Source organism: Mytilus edulis, chromosome 3 (genome assembly GCF_963676685.1).
Source record: "Mytilus edulis chromosome 3, xbMytEdul2.2, whole genome shotgun sequence".
Taxonomy (NCBI): Eukaryota; Metazoa; Mollusca; class Bivalvia; order Mytilida; family Mytilidae; genus Mytilus; species Mytilus edulis.
In genome coordinates this window covers 27,666,126-27,684,711 of record NC_092346.1, presented here as the reverse complement: position 1 = coordinate 27,684,711, position 18,586 = coordinate 27,666,126, and the positions used below count along the sequence as shown (strand labels likewise).

General features: G+C 32.2%; 2 protein-coding genes across 2 annotated transcripts in view; one reads left to right on the top strand and one right to left on the bottom strand.

Annotated features, from left to right (window-relative positions):
* The window catches only part of LOC139516131 (WD repeat-containing protein 27-like), a 31,983-nt gene extending 22,535 nt beyond the window's left edge, over window positions 1-9,448 (top strand). Inside the window, exons 17-24 of the mRNA XM_071306008.1 lie at window positions 308-441; window positions 1,272-1,366; window positions 1,793-1,914; window positions 4,034-4,131; window positions 5,053-5,155; window positions 5,387-5,485; window positions 8,138-8,891; window positions 9,287-9,448. Of these exons, the coding sequence (XP_071162109.1) occupies window positions 308-441; window positions 1,272-1,366; window positions 1,793-1,914; window positions 4,034-4,131; window positions 5,053-5,155; window positions 5,387-5,485; window positions 8,138-8,188 (702 nt within the window). The 3' untranslated portion in view covers window positions 8,189-8,891; window positions 9,287-9,448. The remainder of the gene's footprint in view (window positions 1-307; window positions 442-1,271; window positions 1,367-1,792; window positions 1,915-4,033; window positions 4,132-5,052; window positions 5,156-5,386; window positions 5,486-8,137; window positions 8,892-9,286) is intronic.
* Window positions 9,449-12,260: 2,812 nt separating this feature from the next.
* Window positions 12,261-18,586, bottom strand: part of LOC139516130 (uncharacterized) — a 39,637-nt gene continuing 33,311 nt past the window's right edge. The window contains exons 12-14 of the mRNA XM_071306007.1: window positions 14,329-17,567; window positions 13,691-13,720; window positions 12,261-12,874 (exon numbers count right to left, since the gene is read on the bottom strand). Of these exons, the coding sequence (XP_071162108.1) occupies window positions 12,851-12,874; window positions 13,691-13,720; window positions 14,329-17,567 (3,293 nt within the window). The 3' untranslated portion in view covers window positions 12,261-12,850. The remainder of the gene's footprint in view (window positions 12,875-13,690; window positions 13,721-14,328; window positions 17,568-18,586) is intronic.

Below are 18,586 nucleotides of genomic sequence, written 5' to 3'. Positions count from 1 at the left end.
TTGAGTATCTTACTGAACTTTTTCAAAGCTATTCAATGAATATAGATAGAAATTTCAAACCACCAGGAATATTTAAATTGGTTCAGTTAATTGGAACACCATGTTGTAATTTTTTTTTAAACTGAAACTTTCTTGACAATGGATGTTTTGGAAACTAGACTTGGCATTAGGTTTATTTTTTCCACTTGATTGTGATTTTTAGATAAAAAAATATGATATCTAATGGTTTACTTTTCCAGGTTACAATTTATTACATGAACTAGTTTTTATATTTTTAAGTGACTTTATTTTCTCTTTCCTTTTGCAGGATAATGTTGCCTTCCCAAAAGAAGTTAATTTTGCCAAATTTTACTACATGGACAAGTTTATATTACTGACATCAGGGAATACTTTATACATGTACAAATATCACTTAGAACAAACTAAAGATGATATTAAAAGGTATACATATACAGATATTATAGACAGAAAAAAAGGGGACCAGATACATTGAAGAGGGACATACAAAAAAAGACACCATGACCAAACTAAAAAAGGGGAACAACCAATAGTCCATAAAAACAACAGATTAGGAAAAAGTTATTCCCAGCAAAATGTTCGTCAAACTCACTGCCCTATTGCTCAGAGTTATAAGTTTGAAACCTCTGTAATGAATGAAATGAAAGCAGAATGTAATCTTGTTCTTTCTATTATTTCCATGATGACTGTTTTGTTTCTTTTGAAATTTTTTATTGGATTTTTTTTTTTTGGGGGGGGGGGGGAAGAGGCGGGGAATTTTAGGGATTTTTGGATTAATCATTTGTTCATCAACTTGGTTAAATTATTTCACTTTGAAGCCTGTTTTGAACTTATTTATATCTTGCAACAAACAGCTATTTTTAACAAGATGTAGGGACTACTTGTGTTAATAATGAGGTTGGAATATTGTCTTTGGAAGTTCACAAATAGCATTTTACTTCAATAAATTGCCATAATATTGCCAAACCCCTTGCCGAACTGTTTCCTTTGAAATTTAACTTAAAAATAGTGCAAATAAGCTGTTAATCAGGATTGAAATTATCAAAAAAAAATAATGGTGACAGTATTATCATCGTTTTTGTAAAATATTTCTATAAAAGGTATCTCCCTTCTATGAATAAAAACTTAAAGTTGAAAGAAAACATTGAATTGTTGTTAATGTCTTTTTAACGTTTAACGGATAAACATTCCAAATGTCACATGTGTTTATTTATTTATAAAAGTCTTGGTTTTCCAATATTTATATTTTTTAGGTACTTGAGTACTAGTAAATACAAGCAGGTTACGTCATTAGCCATTGAATCCCAGCAGATTACGGCCGCATCAGCTGTCAATGGCTTCTATTCTTGTATCCTTCACAACACAATAGCTGTTGCACTTATTAACTCTATTTTGTTTTTATGTCATATCTATGTGCGTAAAGATGAAATTAAAACTAATTATGAATAATAACTTTTTCATAATTAATAACTAAGAATATTTTGGTCCAGTTGTATGTAAATTGATCTGCCGATTACTAATAATTATCCCTATTGAAAACGATAAATATGTTTGTCAAAAGTCAGAATCAATATTTTAAGGCTAAAAATATATGAAAAAGATAAATATTTGATCGCTGATGTGAAACTTGAAATATGATATTGATTTGTAATTATGCACAGCTATTTTGCAATGATGATTAAAAGTACTTAAAAAAACGTTATGAAAGAATGTGTGCAACAGAAGTGTAAACAAATATGGTGCAAATGGATGAATTCCTTACATATTTTATAAGATATTGTAATGTGTGCTGGGACAAATAAATCTGTTACTGTGTTTGACATGAATGTGGGAAGGAATGTCAGAATAATGGCTGACGTTCATACCAGACCAGCTCATGTCATTTGTCAAAATGAGGTTAGTTTGAATAAATATTGTTTTTATTTTAATGTTCTCATGCCTATTGACCTACTTTTAACCTACTATAGAAGAGGGCATTGTGTTTTTGAGTCTGTGTGTCCATTAGCTCATCATAAATCCAGTTTAAGTTTTCATTCATGGTAGATTACTGTTTTGGTTTAAGACAGTTTTTATGCACATTAATTTGAAAGTTAGTACACATGTTTACTATGACACAAACAGTTGGATGTTAAGGTGGTACCTAACACTACAGGGAGATAACTCTGTAAAGTCAGCTAAACGTTTTAATTACATTGTGTTGTAAAAGAAATATTAAGCTTCTCAATGATCAAAATTGGTGTTTGTCAAATTGCTATATAACCAAGTGTAATTTTTCTGACAAATTATAAAGGTAAAAAAAAGGTATGCAGTTTTTGTTGAGCCTGTGACTTTTGTCATCTGACCTTGACCTCATTTTCATGGTTCAGTGGTTATAGTTAAATTTTTGTGTTTTGGTCTGTTTTTCTTATACTGTATGCAATAGGTCTACTATATTTGGTGTATTGAATGATTGTAAGGTGTACATGTCTAGCTGGCAGGTGTCATCTGACCTAGATCACATTTCATGGTTCAGTGGTCAAAGTCAAGTTTTTGAGTTTTGGTCTTTTTTCTAATACTACAATGTATATGCAATAGGTCAACTATATTTGGTATATAGAAATATTTTGTGATCTACCGGTATATGTCAGTTGCGTAGGTTTTATTTGACCTTGACCTCATTTTCATGGTTCATTGCTCAGTGTTTAGTTTTCTTGGTTAATGTTAAGTTTATGTGACAGTTGTAATAAAGCTTTATATTGAGGAATATCAACATACTATCAATGATTAGTAAAGAAGGCAAGCTATTTCAGCGTGTGCACTCTTGTTTGAGCATTGGTATTTCCTTGGAGATTATTTTGCCGTGCACCTACATGGACTTTGAATGTTTTTCATAGTTAGCAGGTTTAACCATTTAACTTCAACATTTGCATTTTCCTCTCAAAATTACAAAAAACAAAAAAAATATCTCTGTATAACATTTTATTTCCAAGATTTAGTGGTTCACTAAATATGGAATTATAATACTAAAGTTTTTTTTTATTTTCATGGTTGCTAATTTTCAAGAAAAATATATTTTGTGGATATTTAACTGTCTCATGATAACATTTGATGCTGTGATAGAATCTATACATATTTTTGCGCCTGTCCCAAGTCAGCAGCCTCTGACCTTTGTTAGTCTTGTATTATTTTTAATTTGAGTTTCTTGTGTACAATTTGGAGTTTAGTATAACGTTCATTATCACTGCACTAGTATATATATATTTGTTTAGAGGCCAGCTGAAGGACGCCTCTTGGGTGCTGGAATTTCTCGCTGCATTGAAGAACTGTTGGTGACCTTCTGTTGTTGTCTGTTCTATGGTCATGTTGTCTCTTTGACACATTCCCCATTTCCATTCTCAACTTTATATCTGTCATATCAGAGTGTCAAATTATTTATTGATTGACTTTTGTAAAATAGAAATAAAATCGGATAGTTCAATGATTTGTTGCATAAAAAACATTATGCAATTTTAATTGAAAAAAATATTAGCACCAGGTTAAATTACTTACGATCTTTTTTTTACTCTGCTCTGATAATACTTTTAATTCTGGATTGAAGGTTTTGTTACTAATGGGAAATATCTTTGGTTTGAGTTTATGGTTTTTGAAAACTATTAACTCTGTTTATGAAAAATTATTGGCAAAAATACATATCATTTGATTCTGTTATTACATAAGATACATTATTATTAATGGATTTGGTGACCACAAATAAAATATTCAATAAAATAGAAATTTCGTTAAAGCTTCAATTTGTCATAACCATGATAGTCTTAAATATGTGTGATATATTTGCAACAAAACATTCCGCAAACAACATTGTGTTAAAAATAACCTGAACCAAGCTGTTCCACTTGAACAGTTATTTTGCAATACCGTAAAATTATATATAGCTGTTGCTAAAATTCAAATTGAACTGTTCAATTGCAAGAATATTGCTTGTTTTAAGTTAACACATGTGTGGTTTTGGTTGCTAGAATAGTTTTTCCTTTTTCAGGGATCAACATTTGTGTCACATCCATCCAGCGCCTATGATTTGTTTGTGACAGCTGCAGCTGGGGACTGTATTAAACTATGGGATCTCAGAGCAGACAGGTAACCAGTTCGAAAGAGATTGCAATGGATCATGTGCTTAAAAAAGGCCAACATGGTCACTCCCATTATGACTATTTGAAAATATGTTTTAGGACTAATAATTGAAAAAATACCCTTCTCTTAATATAGAATAAAAAGTTGTAGGTCAATTGCTTTGATTTAACACATTTGTGTAAGAAAACATGCAAATAACAAGATAAGATATTACCAGTATGTGGAGTCAACTTTATTACTTTTCAATTGACTGAGTTGTGTAAATAATTTGAATAGTCTTGTGATTTTTGCTCATGAAAAGATGAAAGGTGACTGATTGTGAGTAATGAAGTCTATTTGAGGTTACATTTTGGAAAATTCAATTAAAAACACCTGCTTTCACTGATTTTATAAACAAAAAGAAGTGAAAAAAGAAAATAAGAGAGAAAAAATATTATGCAATTTTAATTGAGACAAATATTAGCACCAGGTTAAATGACAGGCTATTAACAATCATTTTTTTTACTTTGCTCTGATAATACATCTGAAGTACCACTGATGCAGGTGTATTTGTTTATATCATAGATATAGATAGGTGTTCTGTATGTTTTGTGCTGCTAAATCTTAAATTTTAGGAACTGTTAATTGTTTTTGTCATGGTGTTGTCCATCTTACAAATTTGATGAAACTGTCATCAAAGTGAGAGGGTTAGCACTATAAAACCAGGTTTAATCCACCATTTTCTTCATTTGAAAATGCCTGTACCAAGTCAGGAATAAGACGGTTCTTGTCCATTCGTTTTTGATGCGTTTTGTTATTTGATTTTGCCATGTGATTATGGACTTTCCGAATTGATTTTCCTCTAAGTTCAGTATTTTTGTGATTTTACTTTTTATTAACTGAAGGTTTTTGATTGACCTGGTGACCTCTTTTATTATTTTTTTGCAGGTGTGTCAGAAGATATGAAGGCCACCAGAACAGAGCCTATACTTGTGGCTTAGATCTAAGTCCTTGCGGTAGATACCTTGCTACTGGATCTGAAGATAAAACCGTATGTACATTATTTTTCAAATGTATTGCATGTGTAATGCTGTTGATTTTTGCAAATATATTCTCACAATAGAAAAACAAAAGATATATCTGGTATCCATCCTTGACACAAAAACAGTACATGCAGAGCAAATTAAACAACTCACAAAAAGGAAAGGAACAATGCTACTATAGCTGTTCTTCTTCTAAAAGTCACCATATTGATTGTGAGAATTATTACTTTTATTTTCAGGCCTACATCTTTGATCTTAGAGCTGGAACCTACTGCAGTAAGCTAGGTGGACATAATGATACCGTGTCAGATGTAGCATTTCATCCATTATATCCACAGGTTAGTTTACAATCACTCAAAGGGAATGATCTTTTAACTAAAAGGGGATAGGAGCTAGTGGGGTCACCGTCAGTGGTTATGTTTTTTCCTAAAAAAAATAATTCTGATCCCCAAATTGATAAAAGAAAATACTATGGTCAAGTAGATGACCAAAAAGAAATTCTGAATCCAGATTTTCGCCATATCTTAGTGTTAAATTTTGAAGAAAAAAAATGTTTAGCATTGAAAAACTAAAAATATTGTCAATGCTTTCGGCGTAAAAAAATTCCGACTCAGAAACCATTACACCTTCCTCCACTTGAAGTTAAATTATTGCTCTCCTTACCACTTCCATGGTTCTAGGGTGGCATGCTTGCCTCAAGTTTGGGAGGTCAAAGTTTAATTTTTGCCTTGTAGAAATCGGACTTTAAAATGTTATTTGTTTTTTCTTCAGTTGAGATATATTATTTAGCAGCAAAAACATAGCCTTCTTAAGACTAAATAGTGTGGAGATTGTTGATATTTTACCTCGTGAATGGGCACACATGTGTTGATCTAGTTCAAAGTAGGTTGATATTTGACTTTTACCTCATGAATGGGCACACATGTGTTGATCTAGTTCAAAGTAGGTTGATATTTGACTTTTACCTCATGAATGGGCACACATGTGTTGATCTAGTTCAAAGTAGGTTGATATTTGACTTTTACCTCGTGAATGGGCACACATGTGTTGATCTAGTTCAAAGTAGGTTGATATTTGACTTTTACCTCGTGAATGGGCACACATTTGTTGATCTAGTTCAAAGTAGGTTGATATTTGACTTTTACCTCGTGAATGGGCACACATGTGTAAGTAGATTGATATTTGACTTTTACCTCGTGAATGGGCAAACATGTGTTGATCTAGTTCAAAGTAGGTTGATATTTGACGTTTACCTCGTGAATGGGCACACATGTGTTGCTCTTGTTCAAATTAGAGTAATGTATAAGACATATACATTGAACATGTGATGTTCTAGTTTTAAAAAAAAAGGTATATATATGTACGTGTGTTGCTCTAGTTTTGAAATAATGTATATGTGTCACTATGTCACTATGTGACATGAACTGGTTCAGAATAGAATATATGTATATGATACTGAACATGTGTTGAGGGATGTTGCAGAATGATAGAGATAAGAATGCTAATCCATGGTGGCAGTGTTACTTCTTTGCTTAAAGCTGTTTGTTGCATAAAATAGAACTTGGGATACTGTGAAATCATTATTATTTTGTTGAACATCAATTTTTTTGTGGAATTCGTGGATACAGGTGAACCACAAATACCCTCAATGTTCAACGAAATACAAATTTTCTTCAAGTGTGTATGTTCACTTTGTCCAAACTATGAAATCAAATAACCACGAAAATTCAATTTTGATATTTACACAATCTTATTAAAAACCGATCTCTCATCGCTCCCGTTTTCTGATATGTCGCGTCGGATACCGGCTTTCAGGTCACATGTGAGTGAACTAAAAATTATGAATTTATAATGATATGCAAATGAGTTGACGACCTATTAATAAGCCAATCAAAAAAGTTTATGAATTATTTTGACTGACGATTTCATCGTACATAAAATGAGTTACATCCCTTTACCTTACGTTAAACTTTCAAGATCGTGGAAGACTCAATTTCATTGGTCGAAAAAGACACACCTACGAGGTCACTCACATGTGACCTCAAAGCGGGTTTCGTTAGATCTCCCACGTGACATATCAGAAACAGGAGCGATGAGAGATCAGTTTTTAATTAGATTGATATTTACATTCATTGCATGGTAAAGATGTCCATCAGATAGGGCTCACATTACCTTGACCTCATTTCATGGATCAGTAGTCAATGTTAAGTTTTGGTGATTAGGTCTGTTTCTGAAACTGACTGTCTGGCAGAATTCATCTGAATGTGACCTCATTTTCATGGCTTAGTTGACAATATTAAGTTTTTGTAATTAGGTCAATTTTTCAAAAAATAGAAGCAGTAGGTCAACTATGTTTGGCTTATTGAATAAATGAAAGTTGTTAATGTCCGTCTTTAAGGCTTAGTTTGACCTTGATATCATTTTCATAGTTCATTGGTGAACATTAAGTTTGTGAGGGTCATCATTTTATTAGATACTATAACCACTTACAGAGGTATATTTTTTGTATGTAGGTAATGATTGTAAGGTGTATATGTCTGTCTTGCAGGCTCGATTAACATTGACCATATGTTCACAGATCTTGAAATTTTTTTTAGTTTATGTCAGAGATATCTATCGTAAAACCTTAATCAAAAATACATTATCAACATCAATTAAAGCAAGCAAGACACCTTAGGTTGTCTACTCATTTTGTTAAATTTGTACAATTTAAAGCAGTCAGTTTTAACGGTGATCTAAACAATTGAATTAAACAATGTCCACAATCATTTACTTTAGATTTAAATTTATAATTTTTGTCTTGCTGTGATTTATATCTTTCAAAATAAAAAATCCAGATATGACGAAAGATAGAGAAATGAGGGGACAGTGATGTTGCGTATTCATCTTTTTTCTTTTGTATCATCTTTAGTAGTCTAGAAATAAAACATTAATTCTTATCACGACCATTTTTTTTTGGTTGATGTGCAATTTCTACATATCTTTTTCAGCTTGTAACAGCTACACTTGATGGAAAATTAAGACTTTACAAGGATAAATAACTCACCTAGATGTGTGTTCAGCAATACAAAACAACAATGAAAATGAAAATCTAGCCGATACCAGAGACGAAGGAGACCAGTTGAAATAAATAATACTTCATTTACTCATACTTTCCAACCTATGACAATGAGAAATCATGTCATGTCTACGACTGCTTGTGAAGATTGTGTAATTGGTGGAATCATGGTGCTTGTTGTCATAGAAACAAATGTCTGTCTTGGGTATTGAGATATGGATTTTGACAAACTTCATATAAATTTGGAAAAGTAACATTATTGACACAATAAGTTAATGTATACTTTTACATACATTCCAGTCAAAAAGAATTATGTTCAGTCCTTGCGCTGTGTCAACAACACATGAAATGTGTGTGTTTTGGCAGCCAGATTTCTGACTTAAAAGAATGAGTTCATCTGAAACCAAAGAATAACGAAGTTTGAAGGCTAACAATTTTTTTTAGCCATAGGTACAGCTAGAACTGTATTTGGTTACTTTTTAATGACATTGGATCAATCCAAATATGGCTTATGCATGTTTATATGGAATTAGCGATAAATAAAGGTTACTCTTCTAGCCATAAATAACGATTACTCTTCTATACTTAAGATTGTGATTTTGCACAACTTCAAGTGGGTACTCCAATCTCAGTTGAATTAAGTCTATCATTAGGAGGGGGGTTATAAACTAGATACATTCCAAGAAGTTTGCTTTTTGAATCTGTCCCTGATTAACTATTGTCATCTCAGAGTAATCAAAGTTATCCCGGACGAGCCCCCAATGTCATGCGAATCACTATTCCCGAGTTCTCTGATTTTAAAGAATCAAACCGTTAAAGTTTCAATGATGATTTATATGACATTCTACAAATGGAACATACATTCCAAGACGTTTGGTTTTTGAATCTATCCCTTATTAACTATTGTTTAGTTTAAACATATTATAGTGGATTGGGAAACAAGTTTTGCAACTTAAATTAATACCTTTCCACTTTGCGGGTGCGAGTGCTGCCTTGCAGCGGCATTAGCCTGCTCTTTTTCGAAATCTACAAGGGTGTCTTTAACGTGCAAGAGATATGGCTCTCTCTTAACACGGGTCAGCCATTTATCGTCCCCGTCCGATTTAACTATTGTGATCTCAGAGTAATCAAAGTTCTCATTATACATTTGTTTGTTATTCAATGATTTTTATAATGTGTTGCCACTTTTTATAAAGCACTGCCTGTTGAAGAGTGAAATATGAAAATAAAAGTATTAAGATTTTTTTAGTTTTTATACATCTATGACTAATGGTATTACAGTATAGGATGTCATGAGTTTGTTTTAACCAATTTACATGAAATGTTAAACACAACACAAGTTTTGAAGAGAAAAGCTCCCCTTAGATTGCAACTATTTTCAATTTTGTCATTCCAGAGTTATTGGAACAAACTGTTGTCAGGATTGGTGAATATTGTTGGATTGCTTTTGATTTTGAAAGAATCCTTTCGATTTAGTTTCCGAATTTATGGGACTTTTAAAGGAATATTTATTGTCTGTTATTCTGTAAACATCTAATTTTTACCCCTTTTTTCTCTAATCTTTAAAAAAATTAACCCCTTTTTTCTCTAATCTTCAAAAAATTAACCCCTTTTTTTCTCTAATCTTCATTTTTTTGCCCGTTATTCTCTAATCTTCATTTTTAAGGGCATTATTCTTTAATCATTTAATCCCATCCAAAGCCTCATTAATGCAGATGAACACTACAACAGGTAATATTTTCATTTTTAATTCTGTTCATCATATTCTATATATACAGCACCAATTTCGCATAACTGTTAATTGTCATGTGTGATGCTACACCAAAATTACACATGCAATTCTACATTTAATACACAGTCAACAGTTAAAAAGACTCATTCTAATATGACGTTCTTCTTTAGCTTTGGGTACAAAGCCATGTTCTAATTTGAATAGAACATGGGCTGCACATGATTGACGTGACAATTGAAATTGCAACATCACTGAGATGAATTTTTAACAACGCCAGAGATCGAAATGGGCATTTTTTATGGTGTTGCTAGCTAGGAAATGAAATAAAAACATTCTAAAAGTAAGTTTAAATGTTTTTGTTCTTTTTTTATTGATAAACTGTTGATTTTTCTATTACGTTTTTGTTCATCAAATCAAAATGGCGACATCTCGAGCATCTACAATAGGTCCGCTTCGAAGTGCATCAGTTCAAAATATTCCTATTAGAATCGAATTAATTCTATCATGCCATGCTCTATGCTCATTTTAACATGGGTAGGCATTATATTTGTAAACATTTAATACCTCGCTAACGTTCGGTATTAAGATATTAACAAATATAATGCCTTCCCATGTTAAAATGAGCATAGAGCATGGCATGAAAGAATTATTTCTTAATTGATTTACAAAATTATAAATATTTAACAATATCATTAAAAAAATAGCTACCATATTATAATCAATAACAATAGTACTAAATAAATTTACAATTTTGACACGCAATAAATATTTAATTACTAATAGTTGGGTTAACCTTTAAAGTAAAAATGAAAACTCCCAGGAGTGGATTGGTTTTTTTTCAAAGGGTGGGGGGGGGGGCACAATTCCATGAAATGGAAGAAATATTGGTTGCCAAGCTTACAAGCGTTGATAATTTCATGCTAAAGATGATATATTTTCCCCATCAGAGGCAATACATACCCCAGACTCAAACTACTCAACAGTTGTAATTATGAAACTCAATGCCCCGTAGTACCCATTGGAGACTTAACTTAAAAGTACATTTCATTTGTATTGTCAAGTTTATGGGACACACATTAACATACAAAATTAAATGATATCCATCACAAACAAATAAACAGCTGCCATATAGTTGTTAAATATTAAAGAAAACATAGACTTATGAATTATATCAAATAATCAATTGATCAGAATTACATGCAGTGAAATGACACCATCTTTATCAACCTTGGGGGCTTAGTGCATACATCGACTGCTATGCCAATAGATATAAGAACATGTGGTATGAGTGTCAATGAGACAACTCTCCCTCCAAGTCACAATTTGTAAAAGTAAACCATTACAGGTCAAGTTCAATTCAAACTAGTTGGACTTCAGAGTTTTGTGAGTATCATGTGAACACACTGGAGTTGCTATTCAGAACAACCCTAACTAAGACTAGGGTAAGGCCCTGACCAAGCATAAAAAATATGAAATAATCTGATTGGTTTAATCATTCAAGGGTATCTCAAGTTTTAACCCTGGCTTAGTGAGTGTTAGAACCAGGGTAAGACGGGTTAACTTGAGAGGTTCTAGTGAACTCTACCCAAGAGGTCAAGGGTTTAACCTTTCTCTAGGTCCACCAGACTTGAAAAATGGTATTTGCTTTTTTCTGCTAAGCATAGGGCATAAGGGAGTAATTAGAAAGAAAGACCCAAAGATTCAGAATATTGGCCTGGGTAGAGTGACATGTCTTCCAGCAGACTGTAACCTAATGGACTAGGACTTTCAAAAATAAGCTCAGCAAATCAGGGCTAGTACAATGCAGGGTTTGTATTTATAATTTACATGTTCTTATCATAGTAATATGCATATAATAGTTGACACTGGATGTTAAAAACACCACAACTATCACCATCATCATTATTATTGGATATTTAAGTTGTTGTATCATACCTCTTGCTTTTAGTTGGGAAATTAAAGCAAAACTGCACATGAATGTCTTGCAAAATATCAGGTAAAGATAACAAACACTAGCGTCAAAAATTATTAAAAGTTATGGCTTGTATGAGATGAAAACTATAAAAACATAGTCATAAAGTCCTCTGTCTGGTCCAAAAAAACTAGGGAAAAGAAGTTTTCCCCTTCAACCACAGGCCCACCAGCCCAGGGTTGTAAAAATCGCTAAAGGCCAGAAGAATTGAACTAAAATTTAGCTTTGAGTCTGCTGATTCAAAAGTTTTATCACGAACACTGGAAAAGATATATAACAATGTGATATTTAATACCCTCGGATTTCCTAAAAAAATTAAATTGATTATTCTGTCCAGTATTCAATACATCCTTTTTATTTGTTTTATATATATATTTTAATTGTCATGCAGATAGAAAAGTCATAATATTCAACAATAACATCAAGTCAAATAGCAAACATATTGATAACAAAAATAGGTAATAAATACATTTACGATATACACTATAAATATTGAATTGATCCTGAGAACATAACAATGCTTGGAGTAAAATATCTGATGACAGTTAAAATTGGCATTGCATTTTAAATTCGCATGTAACAATAAAAAATGAGGTTCATAATAGAATAATCTTAGAAAATCTAGCAACAGCCCAGTTATCAAATAGCAAAAAATTGATATCAATAAATCTGCTCTGTAATTTAGTCATCAAGACAAAATGGTGCAAGTAAAAAGGTCAAATTATTCTGATGAGCTTACAGATGCTCTTAATCAACCAATTTTTTCCTGCCTAGAGTTAAAACTAGGTTAATTTAAGCATGGAGTTCATGGTTTCCCAACACTTGTATAATCATTCATGAACCCAGCTTGAAGCTGTCAGCTGCACACGACACAGTATAAGTTATTAACAAAATAAGTTATTTGGGTTTCCTTGGAAACTGCCTCTGTATATATATTCAATTCAAATACTTAGCAACATCACTTCCTGAAAATTAAAAAAACAACAATATTTTAACACAAATTTTTCTCAATTTTCCGATTTTTTTATACCTAAAAATCAAATTGAATCCAGATTTTGGGAGTTTAAACCATATGAATGCTGATGCCCTTTTTGACCCTTGCTATATTTTCAATTGAATCTGAATTTATTTCTTTGATATTCTTATAATTAGACATACTGAAAACTAATTAAATAACATATGTCTTTATCTTTTTTTTATGTAGTGTTTTATGTAGTGTTTTATGTAGTGTTTTGTGTAGTGTTTTATGTAGTGTTTTGTGTAGTGTTTTGTAGACCATTGTTTGTCTTTTCGTCATATTTTGTTTTTTGTCATGATTAAGTTTTTGTTTCTCTATGGTTTCTTCAGCCACTTTGCTGAAACAGAATTTTAATATTATTGAAGTTATCAAAGATGAGGGGATGAAAGTCAGTCTTAGTGATGCTGATATAATGGTCCAACTTATTATGAGGCTTAACTTCATGTACCAATTTTTTTTAAAACACATTGAAAATATTACAACTTGTAAGTTGTTAAGTCTTTTCGGTGGGGTTTAGTAATGGATAGGTGGACACATTTTTTTTTAAATGTAATATATGATGAGTGATGCTCCCACTACCTATAGAACTATTCTAAAAGCACTCTAGATCTCTTCCTCTGGTCCATACATTTTTTTGTGTTACAGCCAAATACAACAAATAGCATTCATACACTGTTGCATGGCTCTTTGTGGTTTTTTTCTAATCTAGTATTTAAGGTCATTAGGTCAGGTTTAGACCCTCACCATATTTTTTTTTACCTACCTCATCTGAATCAGAATTTCCATAAGCAGCCTAAAACAATAAATACAGACTGGAATTAAGTAGAAATTAATATCTTATTATAGTTCGGTTGTTTTCTTTTATTTCAAGGTTTCATTACATCAATAAATATATTCTGCCATACATTTTTACACTAATTTCCCTAAAATAAAATCCAAGTAGATTATTCAACTGAATTTTTGTTTCAAAAGGAAAGAATTGTTATATATTATTTTCAATGAGTAGCACTATCTTTTAAGTATATTTTGCATTGGAAAAGTATGTGTGCAACCCGATCAACAACTAACTTTGATAAAGCTCTTTTGAAATTATCTTTTTGTTTCTTGGCTGTGTTAGATGTTTTGAAACTTGAAATATGAATCATTTTCTTGATTCTTATAATGACGTAATTTAGACCTAAAAAAAATAAAAATCTTGTGCAACTGATTTATATTTCTTGACCATAAACATTTCAAAACATAATGTGCAAATTTGAAATAGTTCTCAAAATCTTGATCAAACATAGTCCAAAAAAGGGGCTTGAATGCCACCCCTTTTCCCTATTATTGATTAGTTTTAAATGGAATAAAAATCATTACAACTACATAGAAATGCCACATATAAAAATATTATGGTATTACCTTTAATTCATCTTCAACCATTATCAAATTAACACAATCACTGCTAGGTGATAGAACACCTGATCTAGAGACAGGAGAGAAAATCTTTCTCGGTCTATGTGGTCGTGCTGGACTCATCAATTTAAACTTCTTCCTTGATGAACTGCTTTGATCAGTTGACCGTGGAGGTCCATTAAGTTTCTGGTTGAAAGGAGAATAACGTCTCAATAAATTTTGGTCTTCTACTTTTTCAACAAATTCTGTGTTCAAAGATGTGAATTTTTTAGGCAATATGATTGGTTTTCCACTTGATTTGTGTCGACTGCTGAATACCACTTTTTGATCGGCAATGGACAATTCATCAGACGGGGATGAATTTCTCTCCTGTTTCCTACTATTCTGTTGCAAATGTACTGGTGATTCAATTGCTCCATGCTTTTTATTTGTAGATAGTCTATTTGATTTCTGTAAATTGAAGCTTTGAAGAGGGGATAATTCACAACTTTCTTGCTGTACAACGGTTTCACAAAAGAGAGATATAGCTGTGTTTCCCCTGTTTCTGATGTCGCTTTTGATAATTACTTCTCTAGATCTATTTTGTGGGGTAACTCTGTTCAATCTTACCCTATCTTTTACATCTTCCAAGCAGTTGCTATTGCTTGTCTTATTTTTGTCTTTTGCACCATCAGGACTTGACATGAAGTGTTTATTTTCTGGTGAAAAGGTTTCATTTGCCATTTTATCCAAACCAAATATTTCTGATTTTCTACGTCCAAAGTTTTCATAGTCAGTCTGACTGCTTCTAATGTCAGACTTTTTAAAATAAGCTTTCATGCCACTGTCTTTGCTTTTACTTCTTTCTGTTGTGTCTGATAGACTTGATAAGAAATGTTTATTTCCTACAGAAGGTGATTCATTGACAGAATGATCAAAACTACTGTCAAATGTCCCTGGTTTTCTACTGACTGTCTGATTAGTATCGGATATCTTACTAACAGTTGGGTCAGGTCCAGATGTTTTTGTTAAACTAGCTGTCAACTCATCCTTTTTAGTAGTCGATCTCACTCTTTTTCTTTCCTCGCTAATTTGTATGTTGATAAAACTCCTCTTTTCATCTGGAGTTATTTCATACTCATAAGGATCAATTGAATTTGTATCATCTTCTGTAATATAACTATCCGCCACTTGTATTTTATTGCCTCTATAATTTTTATCAACTTGTTTGCTGTCTCTATTAAAATCTTCACCAGCTGGTTTTTTGTAACCACGAAAAAACTTTTTCTTCTTTCTAATAATCCCTCTTTCTTTGTGAAGTGAAGCAGTAGTTTTTATTGGTTTTAAAGTCCCAGGAAACTTAAGTTTTTTTCTTGCTTTTTCCTTTGCACTGTTTTCTAAAGATATTTTACCTTCAATGTATAAATTTCTATTTACATCTGCTTCCCCTGTTTTAATACAATTCTCCCTCCTTTCTATAGTTATAAATTCAACACTCGGACTGACATCCCCTTCAGATGTCTTGTTAGCAAAATTTGCTTTCTTTGCAGAAGTTGATGATGTTCTTCCTTCTTGAACAAATAATAATCTACCAGTTTTGTCAGACGTTGTTTGACCAGTTTCATATGAAGTTAATCTTTCAGTTTCATCAGACGTTGACTGCACGATCTTCTGTTGTAGTTTGTTGACATTGCCATTATCACAATTTTTATCAACCATGGGATTTAAACGATTAAAACCTTCCTTCTTTTTTTTAATATCATTACCCAAAGATTTTCTGTATTTACCTCTTTTAATACCAATTTGATGAGAAAGTTCCGTCATGCATTTATTGCTGACAAATTCATTACCCAAACTGTTCCTTCTAACAGTGTACGTTTCATCAAGTTCCTTTGTTTCATATCCACTTTGTTCTGCAATATCTAAAGTCTTTTGTCTGCCCTTGTTTCTTCCATTTGACAATTCATACATCTTAGACCCTGGTCTTTTAGTTATTATTTTGCTGTTTGAAGACTCCCTATCCTCAGGCATGGGTCTATATTTAAAATCTCTACTGACTGTTTTCTCCAACTCAGGCTGAAGTCCCTCTTGAGCAGGTCCAGACTCATTACCAGAAGAATCATTTGTGTCTGACATTACTTTATCTTCTGCTATTTCTGAACGTTTAAAATTATGTTTTAAATATCGTCTTCTTTTCTCTTCTAACCTATCTGAATCTGTGGTTCCCCTTTTTCTTGATGGCAATATTCCACATCTTTTAAGATCTTCTGTCAGTTTTGTGTGTATATCACCATCTTGGGGTTTTAAAATTACCTCAGAACTCAACTCCTTAGAAGAAACATCAACATGACCTCGATTTGAAGCTATTTGATCCTGATTTTTTATAATGAGCTTCTCTTGTTTTAACTTAGTTTTATATAAAAGTTCTTCATTGTCAAATGATTCTTTATACATAGTCTGCTGACTTCCAGTTCTTGAAACATCTGGCGATCTTGGCCAATTCGTCATGCCAATTTGTTCATTGGACACAATATGTTCTTTTCTGAATTTTCTTTTGACTCCTGGGTGTGTTCTTGTCAGATTGTTTCCAAAATTTTCACACTTGACTGATTCCTCTAACTTGGGACTATTTGAAACTTTTTCATCAGAGAAGGGACCAGCTTTATTTACTTCTTTGTTTTTTTCTTGATTCAGTTTTTCGTCACTTCTTATTTTATTGAGTATACCTGAATACAGTTTTGGTGTGTTTTGTCTATTAAGTGGAACATTAATGTTAGGACTTTTTGCCTTTTGTAGGTTTGTATCAAATGCCACAGGGTTATGATGCCTTTCTCTCCCATCTGATGTTCTAAATAATGGACTTCTTTTGTTAAAAACAGTAGAAAGATGAATAATTTCATTGTGGTGATTGTCCCATTTTCTATTTTGGTCATTCACGTTTAACTTTTTTAGATAATTATTTCTAGAGCTCATATTTTCCATATCAGATGACCTCCTCCTTCTATTGTCGTTTCTCCTAGAGTCTTGTATCAAATTTTCTTCTTGTATTTCATTAAATTCTTGACATTTCTCATTGCTTTTTAAAGGATCTACTATCGCCACTCTACATCCTGAACTGTGACTTGATGTATCACTTTTATCTGTATCCAGAACAGTTGTACCTAATTTCAGTAAATCCATTGAGGAAGGCTGACTTCTCTGTATATCTGATGCCACATGAGGACTGTGGCTGTAATGTGGCACATACACTGAGGGATAAATTTGGTCTGAAAGAGAAAATGGATTCCATTAAAAGAAATTAGCAGATTAGAAGTCAATACATTAATAACCAGAAGAGGGTAAAAAAATTTAAGAAAATATAATCCCTCTATAAAAATGAGTTTAATCATCTTCCAGACCTGTTGAGGCCAAATAAAAATATATGTGTGGTTCCAGTAACCCTACCATCCCTACTTTTTCGGCTTAAAAATAGCCTACCCTAAAGATTTTATTGTCATTTTTCATTAAGCACTGTTAAAGTCAGAATGTTACTCCCATAGACCCAATGTACAAAGAAAACATAAAATAAAAAAAAAAATCCCCACCTACCTACCCTAACTTTTTTTTCAGATGTAACTGGAACCACACATACTTTTTTATTTGCCCTGAGCTTAAAATATTGGCATCAAAACAAATGGACTTTTTTTCCAGTGTAATACTTGCATATAATAATATGATGAATGATATTCAGTATACAATAGTGCACATACACACTGAAATATCTTCCTGTTTACTGACCATTAAATTGATGTTGAAAGTCTTCAAGATAAAAATTTGAGTACAAGTATCGCATAAATTGTTTAGAGATTTATGACAATAAGGTCAAGGTTACATAATATCTGCCAGACAGACATTTGGGTGCAATCAACAGTTTTTTACGTGACGTCATTCTGTAACAGGGCATGTAATAGTGGACCCATCATGCAGAAGTCAGATATTCATAGTTATATAGATATCTATACATCAATGGAAAGATAATTCTATGAACTTTCTGAATAAATAAAAAAAAATCCAACATCTCTTGTTTAAACATGCAAATTGGTACAAGTTATCAGCTGGAAATTAGGCATTTTCCCCCTAAAAAACCTTAAAAACAGACCACCTTTGGACACACGGATCAGTAACCTGTGCATATATTTGAGATTTCTTAAAATATGCATTTCGAAGAGATTATCCGGCTGATTTAAGTAAATGTAGTTTCAGCCTACGTTCGCCTGCTCCGAAAGGAGCTATCTTACCTGACAAA